Source organism: Populus nigra, chromosome 8, assembly GCF_951802175.1.
Source record: "Populus nigra chromosome 8, ddPopNigr1.1, whole genome shotgun sequence".
NCBI classification, from domain to species: Eukaryota; Viridiplantae; Streptophyta; class Magnoliopsida; order Malpighiales; family Salicaceae; genus Populus; species Populus nigra.
The window spans coordinates 11,323,692-11,345,235 of NC_084859.1; the positions used below are offsets into that span (position 1 = coordinate 11,323,692).

The following is a 21,544-nucleotide window of genomic DNA, read 5'->3' on the forward strand; positions in this document are numbered from 1 at the left end:
CGTGCCTGCTTGTCAACGCTTGTTTTCTTTCTGGGCACTGTGGAAGGACGGTGGATTCCCTTTCTGTTGTTTTTTAAAAAGGTGCTGGACTCCCTTCATTTCACATTGAAAGTACAGGATCATATCCCACGTCATCAAAAGCACGCTGCCACCTCTAGCTTGCGTGTGTGCTTTTTATTTTTCAATTTTAATTTTATTGTTCAAAATTTTATTTATCAAAAAATAATTTTATTCTCCAACCGTTTGTGTTATAGTGTAAATTTCAAAAATATCTGAATAAAAATTTAAATTTTTATTTATTTATTTTTTGCTCTAAATTAATATTTTTTTATATTTTCAGATTATTTTGATGTGCTGTTATCAAAAATAATTTTTAAAAAATAAAAAAATAATTTTAATACATTTCCAACTAAAATATACTTTATAAAACAACACAGCTATATTTTCATTACCCAGAAACATGGAAAAGATATCATTTGATACCTTTAAGAAAGCTTGAGCACTTTGAGGAAATGATGGACCTCCTTTACTCACAGATAACAAATTATTGAATATTTGAAATTGAAATGCAGTGCTAAAAGTTGGGCAAAAATCACGACCGACTCAGCCCCCACGAGAACAGCGAAAAGAATTGAAGCTTTGCCTGCGTAGACGACACTTCAACAACCAACCTTGAATTCCCTTCACTTGAGAGCAACTCTATATGATTCTTGTTCCCGGAGACAAAGGGGATCAGAATTTTGATGATCCCTTGTGGCTCAGTGCTAGTAGGAACATGTCAGGTCAAAAGTCCTGGATGGTATTTCCTGCTGCTAACTAGGAATATGTCAGGTCCAAATCCGTGGATTATTTCATTGTAGGATTGTATCAGCCAGAAATTCCTGAATGACCCAACTCCCTTAGTTCAATCTAGGAGAAGAGAGCAGCACTATATTTTAGATTTTTTTCTCTTTAGAGGTTTAAAAATCCTCTAAAAATCCATATTAATATTATATAAAAAATAACATGTAAAATTTCTCAAATGATTTATTATATTTTCATCAATATTTAATATATATGTTAGGGATATTTCCATCGATATTAATATATATATATATATATGTTAGACATATTTTTTTTTTAATATTATCAGAGCAACTTTACATTTTAACTCTTACCTTACTCTCTTTTTAATATTATTGTATTTTCTCTCAAAAAATCACTGAATTTAATTATCAGAAGGTCTTTAAATTTACCAAAAAAAATCTTTTGCAAGTATCGACACCCGTCTCCAGCAATCTTAACTAAAAAACTTTAAAAAAATTATAAAAAAGTTAACCTCCAACTCCTTAAATTCCTGGGACATCATCGTATCATGACCTTTAACTACAATGAATTTTAGCATTGACACACACTTCCAAACCCATTGGTTTTTGTTATTTTATTCAAATTCAATGATCCTGATATTGTAATGGAATGATGCTTAAAATATAGCAGCATAAGCATTCTAGACTTCCCCCAATTAAAAACACAATAATCGACGGTGTAGAGATAACAATTGGTAAACGAATGGAGGAAGAAATTGCCTGACCGGCAAGGATTGAAGAAGCACCTTTCTCATTTGGCCGGTGGGGCTAGCGAGTATACATTCAGAATTCAATTATTGTTTTTTTCCCATAAAAATAATAATTCTTTCCCCTTCCTAGCTATAATCACAATACCCCACTCTAACGATTGACTATATATACATATATAGTGGCTTTGACAAAATAAAAAAAAAAATATTCTTCAACAGCAGAAAAATAATTTTTTTATTTGGGAAACAATAAAGCAAGAGGTTCGGTAATAAAGCTAAATTTTAGGTGGGATAGTCATCACCATTTGACAACTTTTATTGGTCGAATTTGTTTTTTAAAACATGGTTGATGATTATATATGAGTTTAAATTAAAAGATGTTTATTTATTTTTTGAGTTAAGATTTTGTTGAAAATTATTAAAATGTTTAAAATAAATTATAAAAAAATAAGAAATTTATTTTAAATATGGTATTTTTTTTTCACATTACAATATTATAAGATTTTCTTTAGCTTATATAGTGAAAAGTTAAAAACTTAAAACTAGGCTTGTAGTGCACCAAACTTTTTAAAATAAAAAGATATTAAGCTAAATTGGACTTTGAACTTTAATCACGCGTGTACTCACTTAAGTCGAAATTAACTGAATAATATATAAAAAGAGGGTTGAAGATGAGATGTTCTACGCACTAAGCAATATCTATTTTATCTTCTTCTTCTCTATTTGTACAGCCTTTTCTGCTATCTTCTTCTTCGATCATGCTAGAGATTGGGTTAAGTTTTTCATAGAAATATATATTTTTAGTCTGTTTTTTTGAAGTTTATAAACATTAATTAGCGGTACAACTAATTAAGATAAGGTTGTTGAAATTCTAAAAGATTATATTTAATCTGTTTGCATCAAATGACAAAAAATAAAACCTCAAAGATAAAAGATATACTCCTCGAGAAGAACATGATCTATATCATTTATACAATCTAAAGTGCTTTAACATTCTGTTTAAGATATTTTGTATACAATTCTTTCATGCATGTTTTGTCCATAAAATTATAGTTTTAATCTTTAAACTTATACAATTATTCTGCAATTTTATTTTTTTATGCTGAAATATACTTAAATTGCTTTATATTAAATTAATCTTTAAAAATTTTAACCAAAGTAATTTATAGTTAGATTGTTTTGTACAAAACTAACAAATTCAAGGTTATTTAATCTTTAATTCATACAAATTATATCCAGTTAAGCCAAACATACCAAAAAATTCAACATTTATTTGGTACTGTACCATTAAGTACTTCGCAAGGAATGGTAGCACAATTAATTATCAGCTTTGTTTTTTTCATCTAAAATGTGAAAGTCTAGAAATAGGTAGTGGTTATTTTGTAAAGTTATTTTTATTTAAAAATATATAAAAATAATATTTTTATTTATTTATTTATTAAATTTATTTTTGACATTAATATATTAAAACAATCCAAAACATTAAAAAATTAATTTAAAGTAAATAAAAATTATTTTTTTATCAGAAACAAACATACTATATAAAAAATTAATGAACACGAGAATTTAACCGTTGGCATGAGAATTAAAAAACATGAGGCTAAGAAAATAGAATCCGTATCTATAACAATTTTCAATTGGGGTGCAAGGCAATGTCAAAGAGGAGCAACGACGATGCTTCTTGCTATCTACTATGAACCGCACAGCTTTTAACTTTTAAACTGTCCCCTGGTCGAGTTAGGAAGCTGTTCAGGGAAAATGTACATTTCAGAAAAAATTTACCCAGGAAAAATTGAATTATTTTATGAGGGATTCCAGAGAAATGATGTGATTAAGGGATACAACTTCCAGCATACGTTTTATTCATTTGTCCACAATAATATCCTAGACTATATTATACACTAGATAAGTGCCCATGCTATGCCGTGAATCGATCCAAATTTTTTTTATTATAGAAAAAGATGCTAAGATAACGTAAGTATTCTCAAAGAAGCAAAAATAATCAAGACTCGGGTTATTGACTTAATTGAGTTTAATAAATTTGTATAATTTTAATAATATAAATAAAAAATACAACAATAAAAAAATAAGCAAAGAAATTTGGCAAAGAAAAAAAGGTAAAAAAACAACCCGAGCCCACCCTACTTACCATACCAAATTTACAATCTAGTTGTGATATCGGGATAACGACGTTAAAAGTAAATTGAATAAATTAATGAAGCTCAATTATCAAACAATTTAATGTCAAATGGCGAAATTGAAAAAAAAACAATGAGAAAAAGATATTCGAGTCAATCCGGGTTAACCCATTGACCTCACGATCATGGTCATAAAATTGAGATAACCTTTTATAAAAGAAAGAAAAAAAAGTGTGAATACCAATTATTAACAAATCAATCATTCAAGGATGGGGTTGGAAAGAAAATCAAATTTAATAAAGAGTATAAAAAAATTGAAGTTAACTCATGTTAATAATTGAAAATGTTCAAAGTCAGCTTATGTTAAAGAAAATCAAATTTAACATTCAAAACCATGATCTTAGCCGTGAGCCTAGTACTAACCCTATAGAAAACAAAACTTTAAAAATAACAAAGTAAAACTCTCAATCACAAAATAATAAGGGGTAAAATTAGGAGGGGAAAAGGTAATATAAAAAGGATTCACAACAAAACAAATAGTAATAAAAAGAAAGGGAACCAAATTTGATTAAAAAATATATCAAAATCAAATGTTAAGGGATGAAATTGAAAATAAAATTCAATTAGGAAAATGATAAAAAAAATAGCAATTAAGAGAATTAAGACCAAATTCGATGTAACAATTAAATAAAATCAAATGATAAGGGATGAAATTGAAAAAAATCTATAAAAGATTAAAAAAAAATACCAATAAAAAAATAAAAACCAAATTGTATACAAAAAACAAATGGAAGAAAACTTTTGTATTTTACCAAGGAGGAGAGAAAAGGAGGAAAAAGAGAAAAAAGTCAATAGGTACTACACTGCTGGTCCGCCGCTGAAACACTCCCCTCCACTAGCAAGATCTTGATGTGTCACTCCTGATGCTGCACATAAAAGGTGGTGTTTGATCGTCAAAGAAGTCCTCACATGCTACACGAGATGTAGGGGTTTCTCCAACTCGTTGGCATGTGCATGCCATATTTTCTTTTAAAATATATTTTATATATGTTAAAAGATTTAAGTGCTCTTGAATCTATTTTTTAATTGCAAAAAAAACCATATTGAAATATGAAAATACTCTTAGAAGCAAGTTCAAAGAAATAAGATTTCAAGTGTAGCTAGACAATTATACCATGCAAAAAAAGATGAAAAGTACAAAAGCCCCCATTTAATTGTTTTTTTTAGATTTTATTTTAAGAGTAATTAGTAATTCAAATGTGCAATAAAATTATGAAGAGATTGATTAACTCTATTTAACTTAGTAACACCAATTCAACTATGTGAAAAGAACATTTTATTTCATAACTTTTCTTTTATTGGTTTGCATTATGAATAGCAAAATCATCATTATATTATTTTATTATTATTTTTATGATAACTTGGATAAACCCATATCCCACAATGTTAATCAAACTATATTAATAGTTTGTAATTTATATGTCTACTTAGGTTTTTATTTTGGGGGAGAATAAAGCAATGATGCTAACCATATATTAATTGGAAATGCATTACTCCTGTAAATACGCAATTACTAACGTAAGATGCATCATCATTAAATCAAGCTGGCATGCAACGAAGACAACTTCTGCCCCTTAAACATCCATGCCGGAATTGGAAACGGTCAAGAAGACAAGACATGTCATGTAAAAACGAGAAATTAGCTCCCTTACCCCTTTATGATCATTCGATCACAGCTTTCCAACTTGCGTGTTGTAGGGTGGCGAAGCAAGGAGGGAAATTAAACACGAAAACGTTTTTTAAAGTATTTTTTTTTATTTTAAAAAATATTTTTTCAATTTTTAATATTAAAAAATTTAAAAACATAAGAAAATAATTTAAAAAAACTTCAAAAAACGATGAAATGATAATTTAACCGCCGCGCCAAACATTCCATTAACAAAATGCTATTTTTCTCTACCTTTCTAAATAATAAGTCAAAATAATTTTAAAATAAAAAAATAATTTAATAAAAAAACTTAAAAAAATAGCAAAACGTGATTCAACCGCTACGCCAAATATTCCACGGTTAACAAGATGCTATTTTTCTCAGCCTTTCTATTAGAATTTTTTTTTTTGATTCGAGAAAACCTTATTTTTTGAAAAGCGCACTTTATAGATCCAGGTAAGTGAGTAAAATCCCGACTGTCCCAGGCTCTTACAAGAGATGCATGTCCTGACTCGAACTCGAGACCTGCTGTGCAGATCTTAAATTCTTTGCCAACACGCTACGTCCCGGAGACTTTCTAATCGAATCCTCCACGTCAATGAATTTTCTTGTATTATCGGTTGCATGATCTGAGACTTAAATTCTTTTCAACTCCCAGTCTGCCCTGGAAATCATCTCAATATCTTCCAGACGGTCAATAACCCAGTAATTAATATGATTGACAAACTAATTGCTACTCACATTTTGACAAGGAAAAGTAAGCAAGCACCATTGAATACCCTAAGAAATGTCCTTAGGAAGGTCAGGTTGCCGAGCCCCACGTCTCCTCATTGGACCTATGTTTCTCCGACTTCAATTCTTTTGGCATTTTCGGTGGAGGCTGACTTAGAGAAGTCTCATGCAACTTGATATATTAATGCCTTAATGTACTGTTTTTTTTTTTACGTGTTAATTTACTCCCAAACTAAAACTTTCAGCTGAATTATACTATATTATATTATAAACAATATCTTGGAACACTCTTTGCGTATTTTAAGATTCAAATAATTAACTAGGTGGTGATCTAGGAATAAAAGCTTTGGACCAAGAGATTTACTTTCTCTGTGGTCTCAGGTTCGAGCCCTATAGTTGTTTATATGATGGTCACTGGAGGCTTTTATGGTCGTTAACTTCAGGGTCCGTGAAATTAGTCGATGTACGCACAAGCCGGCCCAGACACCCATGTTAAACTAAAAAAAAAATTCAAATAATTAAATAATATTTGCCTCAAAATGCACAGAATGTGAAGAGTGGCACTGGGCAGGTAACAGGGGATTGTAGAGCAAAGAAAATGGAAGAAGCACAAGCATGACAACTCACGTCCACACGCAAGGCCAAAACGACTGCGTACCGGGTGACGCAAATTATTGAAGTTGGCGGTACATAGCCATTTTCTCTTTTATATAAATTCTTGCTTCTTCTCTCTTAAAGTCGATTAATTAATTAATTAACTTTAGTTGGTCAAATGTCAAACATTAATTTAAAGTGACCCGGTGACGTGTCAAAGATCAAATATGAAACCCGTTTTTAAGGGAGAAATTATAAAGACCATTGGATTTTCTTTTTTTATTTTTTTTTCTACTTGAGGGTTACAATTTTTATTTTTATTTAAGCGTATATGTTTTTGTTTTTATTATTATGCGAGTGCTCATATTTTAAAGAGTTTATTAATTAAGTGTTTCTAATTTTAAAAGCTAAAAAATATTCATTTAGTATTTTTTCGTAAATTATATTTGAGAAAATTAAAAATTTTAAAAAATAATCTAAATAAAAAGTGTTTTCAGATCAAATTTTCTGATATTTAAAACCGAATTATCCCAAGTAAACATGATAAATATATATATATATATATATATATATATATATATATATATATATAAGCCGTTATGCATATAATTTTTTTTTAATGTTTAGGATTATCATTGATGATGATGGACGCCATGTATCGTAGTTGCAAAGCATTAGTTTTTAGATATTTTCTTTTTTCCAAAGTAAGCAGTTATCAATTACGGTATCTCATTGAAGATAAAGGGACTAACATGAATTGTCTTTTAAATTATGTTTTTAAAAATATAATTCTTTTATTTAAAATTGATTTTTATTTTTATTTTTATTATTTAATTGTTTTAATATATTGATATTCAAAATATTTTAAAAATAAAAATAAAAAAATTATATTTTAATAGATTTTTAAATAAAAAACAACCACAAAAAAAGCTTTCAAAAAACACATCCCGTCAGGGTACGAACGCGTAAGGAAATACAGCGACCCATTATAAAGATAACCATTAACCTGGAAGGTAAAGGTCTTCTTATAAGTCTTCGCTGATTTGATCATGTGGACTGTCCTCACTTCATTTCTTCTGGTCTAACACGCCACTCTCTGTATCTCTCTCTCAATTCCCTTTTATTTCTATGCGTGTATATTCTACTTTTCTTTCTCATCTTGTTACTTTCCCACCTGCATTGCTTGTTTATTTCCTGTTTCATGCTTCGGTTTTGAATCGTAATTATTTTTCTACCGACTCCATTATCTGCCCATTTATACCTGTCATTCTATTCTTGGTTGGTTTTCTGCTGCCATCACTTCTCTACAATATAATTCCTCCGATCAAAGTTCAATTCTTTCTTTGTTGTGTTTACACTTTGATTCAATCCTCAACTGGGTTTCTTAGTTTGCTTCTCTATCTATATAGTTTGCTAAGCTTGCTTTTTCCCTTCATTTCCTGCGGTTTTCATTTCTTCATCCTGCGTTTCTTTTTTGAGCCCTTTTAAGGCCCTCCTTCACTCTTGCGATTGCAACAATCTGAGACAATACGTGCTTGTGGCAAGTTTTAATATCGAAAGCTTAAGGGAAAAACCATGAAGTGTTTCTATATTTTTAAGGATAAATCTAAGAACATGAAAGGGAAAGCAAATTCAGCCCCAGAATTGGGAGGCCAGCGCAAATCAGATACTTCATCTTCGAGTCGTGCAGCGAAGTCCTTACCATGTCCAAGAAGCATACCTGAATTGTACAACGTGAGCGAGCACAATTTGCAAGTTTTCAGTTTTCAAGAGCTTAGAGAGGCTACAAATGGTTTTAACAGATTGCTTAAGATTGGAGAAGGTGGTTTTGGGAGCGTGTACAAGGGAACAATCAGACCTGCTGATGGTCAAGGGGATCCTATAGTGGTTGCCATAAAGAAGCTCAACAACCACGGCTTGCAGGTACAATCTCATTGTTTCTTTGTAATTGCTGTGCTTAGTTTATTTATTTTTCCAATTGCCTCTTGCATTCAGTAATGTATTTTGGTGAACTAACTGTTTGTATGGACATCTTGTTATAAATTGAAAAAATGTCATGTTTTGCTTTGCTCCTCAGTTAAATCAAGTTGAAAAGGTTAGCTGTTAAAAAACAAATTGACAAAGAAAGCGTCTTTTGGTGATTGACTGATTTACAAGCATATCCATTCCTGAAATGATCACAAAATAGTAATGTACTCATTTTGAGGCTTACAATCACTTTACATGTAATAATTTTCATTCGGTTGGGGGAGTTAATGTTGAAATCAAAATCTGACATGATCATGTGAAGAAATGTGGCTTACAAGTCACATAATCTCGACTCTGGGATACAGATTATGTCATTTTGCTGCCAACAATGTCTTTGGCCAAAGTAGCAAGACAATTCCATTTGGATATGCAGGGATCTTGAGTTTCATTCTTAATAATGATAGGATAATAATGTAGACAGTGGTAAGTTAGACTTTGCAAGTCATTTGGCGATTGCCAGGGGGAGACTATTGTGAATGAGCGGAGAGTAGGCATTATCACAAAATTTAGCAAGAGAAAAAAGAAGCTAACGGACAATAATATGCAATAGGCCAATAACTCTTGCATCTCTTAAACTTGAACTTTACGCTTAGAATCCCATTATAATAAGGAAAATGGAGTGTCTTTCTTGGAACAAAGCTCAAATTAACTGGATCCAAAAGTTAGTATTCGGTCCTTGGAATCTTCTCTGTAGTTCAAATTACACAAATTCATCAAAACTTAATTTTTTTTTTGGTAATATTGATGACTGTTGGCCTTCATTAACTGTTGTATGTTTTCTTTTATTTGTTGTTTATGTATCTCTTCATTTCATCAACTAAAACCTGTTTCTTTTGGTGATGTCCTTCTCTGATTTAGGGTCATAAACAATGGCTTGCAGAAGTTCAATTTCTTCGGGTTGTTAGTCACCCAAACCTAGTGAAACTTATAGGTTACTGCTCCGTAGATGGTGAAAGAGGGATCCAACGGCTACTGGTTTATGAATATATGCCTAACAGAAGCTTAGAAGATCATCTTTTCAACAGAGGTCTGCCCAATCTGCCATGGAGGAAAAGATTAGAGATAATCCTTGGTGCTGCTGAAGGATTGGCTTACTTGCATGGAGGAATGGAAGTCCAGGTAATTTTTACTATGACCTAGATGAACTGAATTAATGGCCCTGTTACGTAGACTGCACCAAGTCGAAATCTGTCTTGATCTAGGAATCTGGAGCGTCTTGCACTTTCGTGCTTTCAAGTTGTGGCTATGATGCTATTCTTAAGATGAGTGTGTGGACTCGTAAGGTATTGGCTGATTCATGTAAAACAAAATGTATTTGTGTGTAGGTCTTGAAGTCAGAACCTTCTAATATTAATGTAGATTAATTGGCCCATTCTGGACCATCATACTGGTAGAGTCATACATAATTTGAGCAACTGGTTTAGACAGGTAGTTGCTTCCTGTGAGAACATTTTATCCTGTCTCGCTATGATTTGACAAGTCTCCAGCCCAGGAAGATGATATGACCTGGCCACATTTGTCATTCTTTTCTGGTAGGGAATTTTACTGACTCATTAAACATACCTCATAGTTTCTGCAAAAGGCATTTGCTGAATCTACTGTTCAGATCTAGTGTTGGGCAGATGAGAAATTTCATCATTACCTAGTTTTACACTACAGGATATTATTGTGACATCTCACCATGGATGAAACCTTGGCAGAACTCATTTTCTGCATCCAAATTCTTATAATTTCTTTTCCTAAGGGTATCGGTTTTATGTGATGTGGAGAAGCTGTGAATTGGACAAACAGCATTGTGTATCTTATTTTGTTTATGAACGATCGTAATGTTCTTGGCTTCACATTGAAAGTTTTGGTACATTTTAAGACAGCCTCTTATTCAATTATTGAATTTTAATCCTTTTCTGTCTCAATTGCACAGGTAATTTATAGAGATTTCAAATCCTCGAATGTTCTTTTGGATGAGGACTTTAAGCCGAAGCTCTCAGATTTTGGGCTTGCTAGAGAAGGGCCGACTGGGGATCGGACTCATGTATCCACTGCGGTGAGTAGCTTTATGACATGTTTTAAACAAAACCATCTTCTAATATGCATTCTTCATTAGTTTGATGAACCAAAAAATGTAGCTGGTTAAGCTAATGACCTTTAACTTCCATACTAGAAGTGATGCAGCTCAGATTGTAGAAAATGTGTGTTTTAGAAACTGAAAAATCCCAGCATGTCATTGGTTATGTATGAATTATGCTGCAACTAGGAGGAAACAAATTAACCTCTTATCTTTCCCTTTCTTTTCTTTCTTCTTTACCGATATCTATCAAATCATTAACATGAATTTACCTGAAAAGTTACATTTTTAGATCTGGATAAGCCTGGTTATGCAGGATGCCTTTCCCTGGTCAATCATTAATACAAAGCTGCGTGATTGTATTTCAATATTGGTTTTTTGGCATTGCATGTTTTTGTGTTGATGTGTTTGCCGGTGTCAGGTGCTTGGTACATATGGGTATGCTGCTCCTGAATATGTTGAAACAGGCCACCTCACCAGCCAAAGTGATATATGGAGCTTCGGAGTGGTTCTCTACGAAATCCTTACTGGCAGGCGAACTGTGGAAAGAAACCGCCCTGCAGCGGAGCAGAAGCTTCTATATTGGGTGAAACAGTTCCCAGTTGACAGTAGCAGATTTAGCATGATTATTGATCCAAGACTGAGAAATGAGTACTCTATCAAAGCAGCAAGGCAAATTGCTAAGTTGGCAGATAGCTGCCTAAACAAGAACGCAAAAGAGCGGCCGGCAATGACTCAAGTGGTGGCGAGCCTGAAGCAAACAATACAAGATTTGGAAGGGGGAAGCACCTCCACAAATAAGAATATTGCCGAATCATCTCAATCTAGCTTGTTTAGGCGAAGACAGAACAAGGTTTGTCCATGTATAATCTTTAACAGTTTGGCAAGAGCCAAAACACTACCATACTTTTCTGATTGAACTACCTTTTGTAATTTTGACAGGTGTAAATGTTTGGATACTAAGCACAACGGATGGAACTATTAACAGTGCACCTGAAATTCACTCCAATGAAAAATAAATCCTAGAGTTACAAAAATTTTGTAAATGAGTTGATCCGATTCAGTGTCGGCTAAGCAATACCATTCTTTTCCGTTGCAAAGACCATAAATGGAGTGAGGCAGGCAATAACAAAGAGTGAATGTGCAGAATGGTCGTGAATCTTGATGCTAAACTTCTGTCTGATATGATTGCAATGATTAATGTAATATGGTTTCCATTATTTCTCAACTCTTGATCAACCTTTTGTACATATTTCTGCCTGTTAATTGGTTCAACGCCTCCTGTTGTTCGTCAAAGACGTTCTTATCTTTCCTTAACCAGTGGGTATTGTTAAAAAATTTCCTTTCATTCTAAAACTTTTGAGTTGCAAATCCTCCCCCTCCTCTCCAAAAAAAAAATTTCGACCTATTTTACAGAAACGAGAAGTTTTTATATTTTTATTGTATTAAAATAAAATATAGTGAATGATTTCTTTCCACTATCATTCAGCCTCTGTATCTTAATTTATCTTACTCCATGGTAGAGTAACATAGAATCCAGCATGAACTTGTGTTATGACGCGTAGTAATTTTTCTGGTTCTATTTTTTCATGAACCGTGGTGCTCCACGAGCAGCAATGGCATGCGGCTCGGATTGATGTGTTGATAATTGTCCGCATACAGGAGATATTTAAATAATATTTTTAATCAAGAGCGTGAAATAGCTGATCTATCTTTCCACGTGTTCCATATTCACCCTAAGAAATAAAAAATATATATATTTAAAGTATTTTTAATTTTGGTGGAGCAGGCGGAGGAAACCACACGTACGACCTCGACGAAACATATGATTATCTGTTTTTTTTCTACGAGGTATTAGAAAAGATTGTGAAGAATCAGGGCTCGTGTTTAAACATCCCCAACTTGCCAGTGAAATTACCATCACAAGCTGGCTGGTCGGCTGCCCGCACCATAGGCATAGATGAAAAGTTACTTCATAACGGGCTTGAATTCGAACTATTTCAATCATTTTTGGAATAATAAATTGTTTGAAGCACAGATAGAATTTTTTTCACGATGGATCAAATTCATTTCTTTTAAATTCACAAATTAATTTATGTGTGTGTCAGTGAAATATTTTATACTATAAACTAATTATATATATATAAAAAACTAAAATAAAGGCAAATTTAATATTTACAGCTACAGTGTGGTTAGCTTTAAAATAAAGTCAAATATCTTGATTTTTGGGTATTTCGATCTTTTCACATATTTTATTAGTCATTAACAAATTAAAAAAGATATTGAGATATAAATATTTTTTTTAATTATTTAAATATAGTAAAATAATTTAATTATCTTTAAAATAAAAAATTTAAAACTAGCATACATGATTATTTATATCTTTTCAGTTTTTTAAATATAGTTAAATGGCAAATTCATTATTTAAATAAAAAAAATTAAACTGTGCTTTTGAGGGGCTTTTGATGTTTTCATTTTGGTCTTATTCATTGAGAGCAATTTGATTTTTTTATACTGATTTTTTTTGTTTTAATGGAAAAGGAGGTTGGTGCATTGGAGGTATTCATGTTTTTCTAGCAATGCGTGTGACACATGCTAGTCGTAAAAAAAAATAAATTTTCATCATGTCATTAAAAACGTCACCGCGTCCTATTCCTATTGGTACAATATATGTTAGTGGTAACGATGTTATTTATCATCGATGGACCTTTTTTTCCCTTCTTTTCTTTCTCATCCCCTGAAAATCACAAGTTTGTCCTCTTTGTTGTTGATATTTCAACTTTAGCACTTATTATTTTATATTTTTTCTTAACTTTTTTTGTAAAAGTTTTAATTATTTTCAATTTCATTCTTTAATTCCAATTTATCATATATTATTATTTTTAATTTAATACTTATTCTTTTAATTTCTATTTTTTTCTTTTACTTTTTTGTAAAGATTTTATTGTTTTTTAATTTCATCATTCAATTCAAATTTATGGTATATTATTTTTTCATTTTGAACATCATTCTTTTGATTTTCTTGCCCTTTTGTTAAAGTTGTTTTTCTTTTTAATTTCACTCTCCAATAAAAAAATTGTAAATTCCCCTTTTTTAAAAAAAAAAATTATCCTTAATTTTTTAATTGCTTTTTTTTTATCCTTTTGTATGATTGCTTTTTTTCCCCCGATTTTATTTTTCAACATTTGATTTGTTAGGGGTTGGACTTTATGGTTTTTTCATGTACAGTGCTTGCAATCTAATGACCAAAGTCATAAATTTGACCAATTAATGAAGGTTCACTTCCTTTTTTAGCTTATTTTCTTTTTGAATTTTATCATTCAACATTAGTTTTTTTTTTTTAAAATAGATTTGTGGTTTTCTTTGATTTATTTTTATTGGATTATCCTAATCTCATAAGATGAGAAGCGGGTTTGGCAGGTTTGGCGGGTTAACTTGAGATGGGTTGCTCCAGATTGCCAAGTTACATGTCTCCTATGTTAATTCAAGTTGATTCACACTAGTTTTTTATCTATTTTTTACACAATTCTATCCTTTGAACATTATTTTATGACTTTTGAAAAAATATTTTTTTTCAAGTTATTGTGATTGTTTTTTTTTCTCATTTACTATTATTGTTTATATTTTTAATTAATTAAAATAAAAACTAACTTATTTAATCAACCGAGACTATATCCCAAGTTGAAGAATTTTCTTCTTGTTTTAAAATATATTTTGCAGCACCTAAACTACAAAATAATAATAATAATAATAACAACCCGCGATATACCATAGACACGCTTTTAGTGTCTATATATATAATATGATGTTAATGACACAATAGATAGAAAAGTGTAAAATAAAAAAAATAAAAATATAATGCATAAAGTTGATATTAAGATAAAAAAAAAATATAATACTTGAGATTTTTAAAGAGGAAGTTGCTTAAGAGAGTTTTGTAATCTCCCATGTATGGTTCAGGTGTAAAAGCATTACACTCCAGGCTTTAGTTATCGGAGCCCAGCCTTAGCCCACACTATACTCTTACTAACTCATTGACTAGAAATAGAACCGAAAACAAAACAGAATTGAAAAAGGAAAATGGGAAAATCATTCACACTAGTTCAAACAGTAACCACAGCCGGAGTTTTCTCTGCCGTTTCCTACTGGTATTCCTCAACTTTCTTATCGTCAGTCAATCAGCTTTTTTTTTTAATTTTATTTTATTTTTGGGGGTTGCAGGTATGGTTTCATGTTTGGAAGAGAATCAGCTCGGAAAGAGCTTGGAAACTTAATTGAAGATCTTCGCCGTGGAAATCCGAATTCAATTGAAGAGAATCAGCTCGGAAAGAGCTTGGAGACTTAATTGAAGATCTTCGCCGTGGAAATCCGAATTCAATTGAAGAGAATCAACTCGGAAAGAGCTTGGAGACTTAAGAGATCCTTGGGATTTTGACTTTTAACTCCTCCTCTTCTTCTGTGTTATAGTGAGTTAATTGTTTCCTGCCATAATTATTTTTTTTGCTCCTTTTATTTTTAAAGGAAAATCTGTGCATTGTGTAATATTGCTGCTGATCTTAACAAGCATTGGCCTAATGTTATTAATTAACGCGTAGCTTTTTTTTATTTAAGTATTTTGAATTTTGAATTTTGAATTTTGAATTTTGAATTTAGATTTACGGATCGCTTTGTCTTGGACGCCTTTTGATTATTATTATTATTATTATTTTTCATGAATGATTATTTGTTTTTTTTCATGAAAACCTGTTAGGCATGCAAGACATTCAAATGCTTCACATCGTTCATGCTAGCAGCCTATTATTGCCTTTTTGCGGTGGTAATTGATGTGTAAAGATTTATTAAAAGAATAGGTCCATACATTATATTTTATTAACAATAATCCGATCATAAAATGTTCCTAAGCTTAAGAGCTTTGAGGAATTTCGATGATAAAATGCTTAATAGTTTGTGTTGATTTTGGTATTAATAGGCCCTGATCCTAGAATCCTTGCAATAAATTAGAAGAGGTTGGGAAGAGTTCTTTTCGCATTTGAAGTGGGGTCGACTGTTTTTCTTATTTTGTATGAAAACTTAACATCCGAATATTCTTCTAGAGTCCTAATTTCTCCAATCTTTTTTTGACTTGGTTAGGGATAAGATAGATGTTATTTTTTTTTTTCATATCACTTATGATGCATGTTGAGGGTTGAAGATGAGGATGTGATGATATGGAGACTATATATGAACAGTAAATTTAGTTAAAATCTCCAGACAGCTTTGTGAAAGAATTGTGCATTGAGAGATTAGTGATTTCCCTTGGAGATCTATTTGGAAGATCAAAGTCCTCTCTACAGAGTGTCTTTTTTTTTTTTTTGAATGAGAGGTGGTTTGCATACGATTTGGCTGTTAATAATCCTACAGAAAAAGGGACGTGGTACTATCTTTGTGAGGGTGCAGCTGAATCTTTCAATCACTTGTTGTTTCACTGCTGGAGCCATTCGGAAGTTGGAGCACATCAGGCCCTGGGGATGTTGAGTTGAATGCTTGGATTTGTGGAGGTTTCTGTAGGCAGAAAAAAGGAGTTCTTAAGTAATGCGAAAAAACCAGGCGTGCAATAGAAAAGAGTCTTAGCCTTCTTATAGAAAATTTGATTACAAATTTAAATTCTGGCATGCAGAGGAACATTTTGCTAGTGTAAATGATGCTACTGAGTTTATTGGCTCATTGTTTTTGTGCAAGTTTTGTTCTCTGTAAATAGGATGGCACTCCCTTGATAAGTTTTCTTTTTCCACGAAAGAAAAGAGAAGAAAGATATTAGTAACATACAGAACACAATAGTATTCATAAAGTTAGGCACAAGTTTAATGTACACATTAGTTTAATAAAACTGACACCTGGGAGCTTAAGATTAGTTTCTGCAACTTAGATCTCTTCAAAAGCATGATTCCCTCTAGTCTATGTAGTAGCAAGGACAATTCAACAAACTTACTGGTTTCTAACACAAGACAATTCTTCTAACATGATTGTAAAATAAGGTCATCGTTTAACAAAATGCAATTCCTATACATTGGATACATGGTAGATGGACAGGGATGGAGATTGAATTTAAAAATGCATTCATTAAAAAATGTCAAGAGAAAGAAGGATGTTGATTGGATGTTGTGATGAATAAGATTGGCCGATCTCTTTGGCTCACCCAAAAATGACGAGTCGTCTTTTAGCTTTCTATAATCGTGGCCGATACAACATTAGCTTATAAGAATTTATTCTCCGCTAGTGGGCATGGAGATATACACAGATTTTGATTCTTCTACACAATCATCTGAGAGTTTGGCAGGTCATGCCAAAGGTATGGTGATTTTATTTCTACTTTTATGCCAGAGCAACTTCCGTAGTTTTCTGAACGCTCTTGTCTTTGATAAAGCCAACGTAAAGGTTAGTTCCACTGGAGTCACATTCTGATAGTTTTCCGTGGCGACCTCCCTCTGACATGCTTCTAACAAACTGCACTAAATGCAGCCAGTTGTCCCCTTCAAACAACCTCTTATTCATTCTTAGATATGTAAATGCAGTCAATCCATTGCCAGATTCTGATCTACTCGTTGCCATAACTTGTGAATATGCACCTGCATCATACCTCTCCAATGCATTCTCTCCTGCAAGTTCAGTCCTAGCAGTCCTTGTAGCCATCTTCACTTGCCGCACTAATCCTTCTGGAGAGCAATTTGCATGTTGTGGTTGCTCCCCATCTCTCATTTCCATGCAGGTGAAATTGAACACAACTCCATGTTTACTGAACATCCGTGCCATTGGTAGGTATCCATCATGATGTCTAGTATTATAGTATCCTGCAGTTAGTTCTGCTGCGTGAGACCTCGTTCCGTAATGCCAGTGAATTCCTGCTACTTTTCCCGATAATTTTGCTCCAGTTCCTCGAAATATTCCTTCTGCAGCTGCTAGGATTTTGTCACCATGCTCTAGTAGCTTCCCTGAGTACCATTCTAAGAAGAACTGTCCATATTCAGTGTTCCATGTTCCATCTCTCCTGAAAAATCCAGTTTCCTCAGGAAATTGATTATACTGGCCGGAATCATGGGGTCCACGTTGTCCCCAGGCTGTCTTTCCAACTGCTTCAGCTGAGGCTTCCAGTGAAGCTCTCATGTACTGTTCAACATAAAAGAGATGTTTTTAGGAATTAAAATTTCCAAAACCAAATAACTCGACCAAATATATTACAAGTTCTGTGGTTAATCTGATGATTTGATTCCATGTGCAACCACTGAATAAGATGTATGTGTTATAAATTGATGGAGCACTCAATCTGTGGATTGCTCAAATTAGCCGACTAGCATGCTAAAAAATCTGCAGTTTAGGATGCAGCCAAATTTACCTTGTCATAGCATTGGAATTCCCCAATTCCAGGAAAGTTCCATGTGCCCTTGCTTTCTGGATAAGCTGGATATCTCAGTTCTCCACATGGACCCATCCCCACTTGAATTTCCTGCAATAGAAACGGTCGGTTTTTTAAGCTTCAAGAAATAATATCCTACGTGCAGATAAGGAAGGGCTTGCTCTTGATTTTTTTCGAATCAGTTGTACAGTTTTAGTTCAGTTTCTATCCGGTAGTCTCAGTCAAATATGACCGAGTGAAACCTATGAATTTTTTTTTATTATTAATATGGGTGTCCGGACTAACTTACGCGCATCTCGACTAATTTCACGGGCCCTAAAATTACTGATCAAGTAACTCTTCAGTTGCTCTAAAAAAACTCAAACTCGTGATTATTAGAGAACAAATTCAAAACATGACCAGTTGAGTTGTCCCTTATACTCGAAACCTATGATCTTTGCATGGATGAGTGATGGGTCTGCCACTGGATTAGCCCTTCGGCATATATATAAACCAAACTTTAAGTGAAAAATGAAAGAAAATAAAGAAACGCTGTTCCTTAAGCTGATATGTAGTAATCAATGATGAGGTGGCATTGACCCATTTGCTTACAAGCTAGTTAGTCATGAGCTTGTGCTTAATCCTTGCTTCAAGCTCAGTAGTCTTTCGATGGAGGGATCATGTTTTTATTCATTTAACCCGTGAAAAATTTTCCATGTTAGCCTTCTGTCGATGCACTTTTCAAAATTCTTATTGCCAAAATAAATAAATAACAGAGATCTGATAAGCAAGAACGTGCCCTATGATGTCTACGTGAGAGAATAATAGTTCAAGTTTGTTACATGGTTTCATTTTGTGGAGTAAATTTGGTGATCATTTATGTGCCCAATTGATATGAAGTTCGTCTCTATGCCAAAAAACTAGAACCAAGAAGTGTCGTGTGCAGAAGCGTACCGTGATAACCTGTCCTAGGTGATCTTTGAATCTGTTGCGGAAGCTCCTCATGTAATCACTGTAGACCTGTATGGGTGTTCTTCCTCTTAGCAATGGCAATGAGTCACAGCCCAAGGAAATGTACTCAGGATTCCTCCGACCTGACTTGTCTGTGTAGACAAGATCAAGGTTTTTGCTCATCTCTTCAAGCACCCACGGAGGTAGGGGAATGCTAAAAGTTCAGGAGAAAGGACGGATGAGGCACTATTTAGAATATTTATCAAAGAAGATATTTTCCTGCGAAATATATAGTTGTTATAAAAAAACTAATACTTTACAAATAAAAAAGTTTACTGCTTGGAACTTTAAGTTGTAGTCAAGTCTGAAAAGGTCTTACTAGGTCTCAAGGAATCTGACAAATATTCTTACGAGTAATTCGTCTCTCAATCTTAAACTTAAAAGGGGAAAATATATCAAAGTAAGAATTCATTGCTTATTTGCTGTGACTATATATCATTTTAAACCCACCTACAACTAGAAAGGTTTAGGCTTTAAAGTACCTGCAAGAATCTCCAACATTTCCTCCACACTGATGAAAGGACATAACAACTTGAAGCTTTAGGCCATGCTTTTGCACCATCTGCACAAGCTCCGCATACCCTTCCCAGTTGTATTTTAAAGGTCCATCTTTCTCTACCAATCCCCACCAAGCATCCACCATTACTCCTTCGACTCCTGCACTTCTCAAGGCCATCAAACTAGCACTCATTGCTCTTGGCTTGTTCAAATTCCCTCCGATTGTTACTGTGTCAAGTGGCAGCATCACAAACACGGGCACTCTAGAGTTGCTGCTGCTATGATCAGGACCTGATATTGCATGTAGTTTCTCCCAATTCTTGCTCTTCCTTCCTTCTGTCACCAGGATATCATCTTGCGAAAGCTGTGCTTCTTGCTTTGAGTTCTTTGCTTGAAGACGGCATGATGGCTTGATTTGCGCAAAGCAAACAGTGCCGGAAAAACCATCAGGAGTTTTGAGGCTTCTGGTGTGTCTTAGACTGATAAAAGAAGTCGAAGATCGCAGCGTTATAGTCATGTTTCTCTATGGTTTTTAAAAAAACAGATGACGGAGAGAAGAAATGTAGGAATGAATGATCGTGCTGTGTGTTCATTTATAACAGAAACTCAGCCTCAGGTTTTTGAAGGACAAAATTTTGGTGGGCACTGTCTAAAAGAGAAAAGGTCCAAACAATCAAGAATAGTCATTTTTGGCATACGTGGTCGCACCTTTTCCCTATTTTTTTTACGCTTGAAATAATAATAAAAAAAAAGTTTCAGTTTTTATGGTCCACCCGTTGAATCGATCAAGGGTAAATCAGGCTCGATTGTTGGAAGCTGACTCAGGGGTCAATCTGTCATCTTATGGTTCAAAACGTGTTGTGTGTTTGCATGTTCTTTCCTGGAAAGGAGCTGCTGTTAAATATCAGGCCTGGACCCTCGTTTGCTTGACAACACGCAATTGAAATATCTAGAATGATGCATCTAATATTTTTAAACTATTTATTTATTTATTTATTTTTATTGCACCTGCCTAGTTGAAGGTTTAATCAGTTTACTACTAGCTTTACTTCCCACGCTACGCTATGTGTTAGATAAAAATTTTGTTGAATGTAAGAACATATTATCTTGGCCACAGGTTATGAAATTTTTTTACCTTGAAGGATTTTATTTTCCCTTTTCAATTCTTCTGTTTTCAGACTTCATCAAATATCTTGGATTGGTGAACAATGGGTGGTTTTCTTTTGCCACTGCCTGGCTAATTACCCCACAAAATATGCTTGCTTCCATTCGGCTTTATCTTCATTCCTACTTTTATGATTTTCTGTGGCAGATAAAATCTTGATTTTTTTTTCTTTTTTAATCTCTGCTCAGCTTCGGATAAGAGACTGGATTGATTGGGAAAACGTGTGGTAGCAACAAGTCTCTGTTTTCGTTGTTCTTGGAATTTACTTTCTGTATGCTTCAAGCCATTCATGCCCGGCTGCTTAGTTGAATTAACTTCACTGCCATGCAATTCTTCAGCAATGAGATTGAAATTGCATTTATCTTGCATGAAGTTGTTCCATATTTTGCCAGTAGTGTTGAGAAATATGGACATCTTTAGAAGCAATATTCATGGAAAATACCCTAGGGCTGGCTTAACCATGTTTTACTGTCTCTCTACCTGAGCATTTTGGCATCAGTGCTTGGTATATATGAGATGGATTTCGACACCGAGCATAACTAGAGAAACAAATCAAGATTTAAAATTTAACACTGATGATACTTAATCTGTGATCCATAAAGACAAGCGAATTTTCATGTGCGTTAGAAGAAGCTTTTAGCTGGTTTTATTGTATTGATGAATTAATTTATTCTCCGTATC

At 33.2% G+C, this 21,544-nt stretch overlaps 3 protein-coding genes across 3 annotated transcripts; 2 read left to right on the top strand and 1 right to left on the bottom strand.

Moving 5' to 3' along the window:
- The first annotated feature begins 7,735 nt into the window (after positions 1 to 7,735).
- Positions 7,736 to 12,048, top strand: LOC133700852 (probable serine/threonine-protein kinase PBL19). The gene is made up of 5 exons (XM_062124552.1): positions 7,736 to 8,650; positions 9,614 to 9,874; positions 10,677 to 10,799; positions 11,242 to 11,673; positions 11,763 to 12,048. Exons 1-5 carry the CDS (start codon positions 8,303 to 8,305, stop codon positions 11,766 to 11,768), a joined length of 1,170 nt encoding a protein of 389 aa, XP_061980536.1. The 5' UTR covers positions 7,736 to 8,302; the 3' UTR covers positions 11,769 to 12,048.
- Positions 12,049 to 14,737: 2,689 nt separating this feature from the next.
- Positions 14,738 to 15,430, top strand: LOC133701801 (uncharacterized). Its single transcript, XM_062125894.1, has 2 exons — positions 14,738 to 14,968; positions 15,042 to 15,430. The coding sequence occupies exons 1-2, from the start codon at positions 14,901 to 14,903 to the stop codon at positions 15,163 to 15,165; spliced, it is 192 nt and encodes a 63-aa protein (XP_061981878.1). The 5' UTR covers positions 14,738 to 14,900; the 3' UTR covers positions 15,166 to 15,430.
- A 1,468-nt stretch (positions 15,431 to 16,898) lies between these two features.
- LOC133701800 (beta-amylase 3, chloroplastic-like) lies at positions 16,899 to 20,291 on the bottom strand. The gene is made up of 4 exons (XM_062125893.1): positions 19,683 to 20,291; positions 19,144 to 19,354; positions 18,190 to 18,300; positions 16,899 to 17,963 (listed from the first exon to the last, which is right to left on the bottom strand). Exons 1-4 carry the CDS (start codon positions 20,213 to 20,215, stop codon positions 17,172 to 17,174), a joined length of 1,647 nt encoding a protein of 548 aa, XP_061981877.1. The 5' UTR covers positions 20,216 to 20,291; the 3' UTR covers positions 16,899 to 17,171.
- Between the last annotated feature and the right edge of the window lie 1,253 nt (positions 20,292 to 21,544).

Coding starts and splice junctions, on each gene's coding strand:
- LOC133700852 (XM_062124552.1), top strand. CDS start 8,303: ATGAAGTGTTTCTATATTTTTAAGGATAAATCTAAGAACATGAAAGGG. Junction 9,875..10,676: donor ATGGAGGAATGGAAGTCCAG/GTAATTTTTACT, acceptor TCAATTGCACAG/GTAATTTATAGAGATTTCAA. Junction 10,800..11,241: donor GGACTCATGTATCCACTGCG/GTGAGTAGCTTT, acceptor TGCCGGTGTCAG/GTGCTTGGTACATATGGGTA.
- LOC133701801 (XM_062125894.1), top strand. CDS start 14,901: ATGGGAAAATCATTCACACTAGTTCAAACAGTAACCACAGCCGGAGTT. Junction 14,969..15,041: donor TTCTCTGCCGTTTCCTACTG/GTATTCCTCAAC, acceptor TGGGGGTTGCAG/GTATGGTTTCATGTTTGGAA.
- LOC133701800 (XM_062125893.1), bottom strand. CDS start 20,215: ATGACTATAACGCTGCGATCTTCGACTTCTTTTATCAGTCTAAGACAC. Junction 19,355..19,682: donor AATGTTGGAGATTCTTGCAG/GTACTTTAAAGC, acceptor CTGAACTTTTAG/CATTCCCCTACCTCCGTGGG. Junction 17,964..18,189: donor AATTCCAATGCTATGACAAG/GTAAATTTGGCT, acceptor TATGTTGAACAG/TACATGAGAGCTTCACTGGA.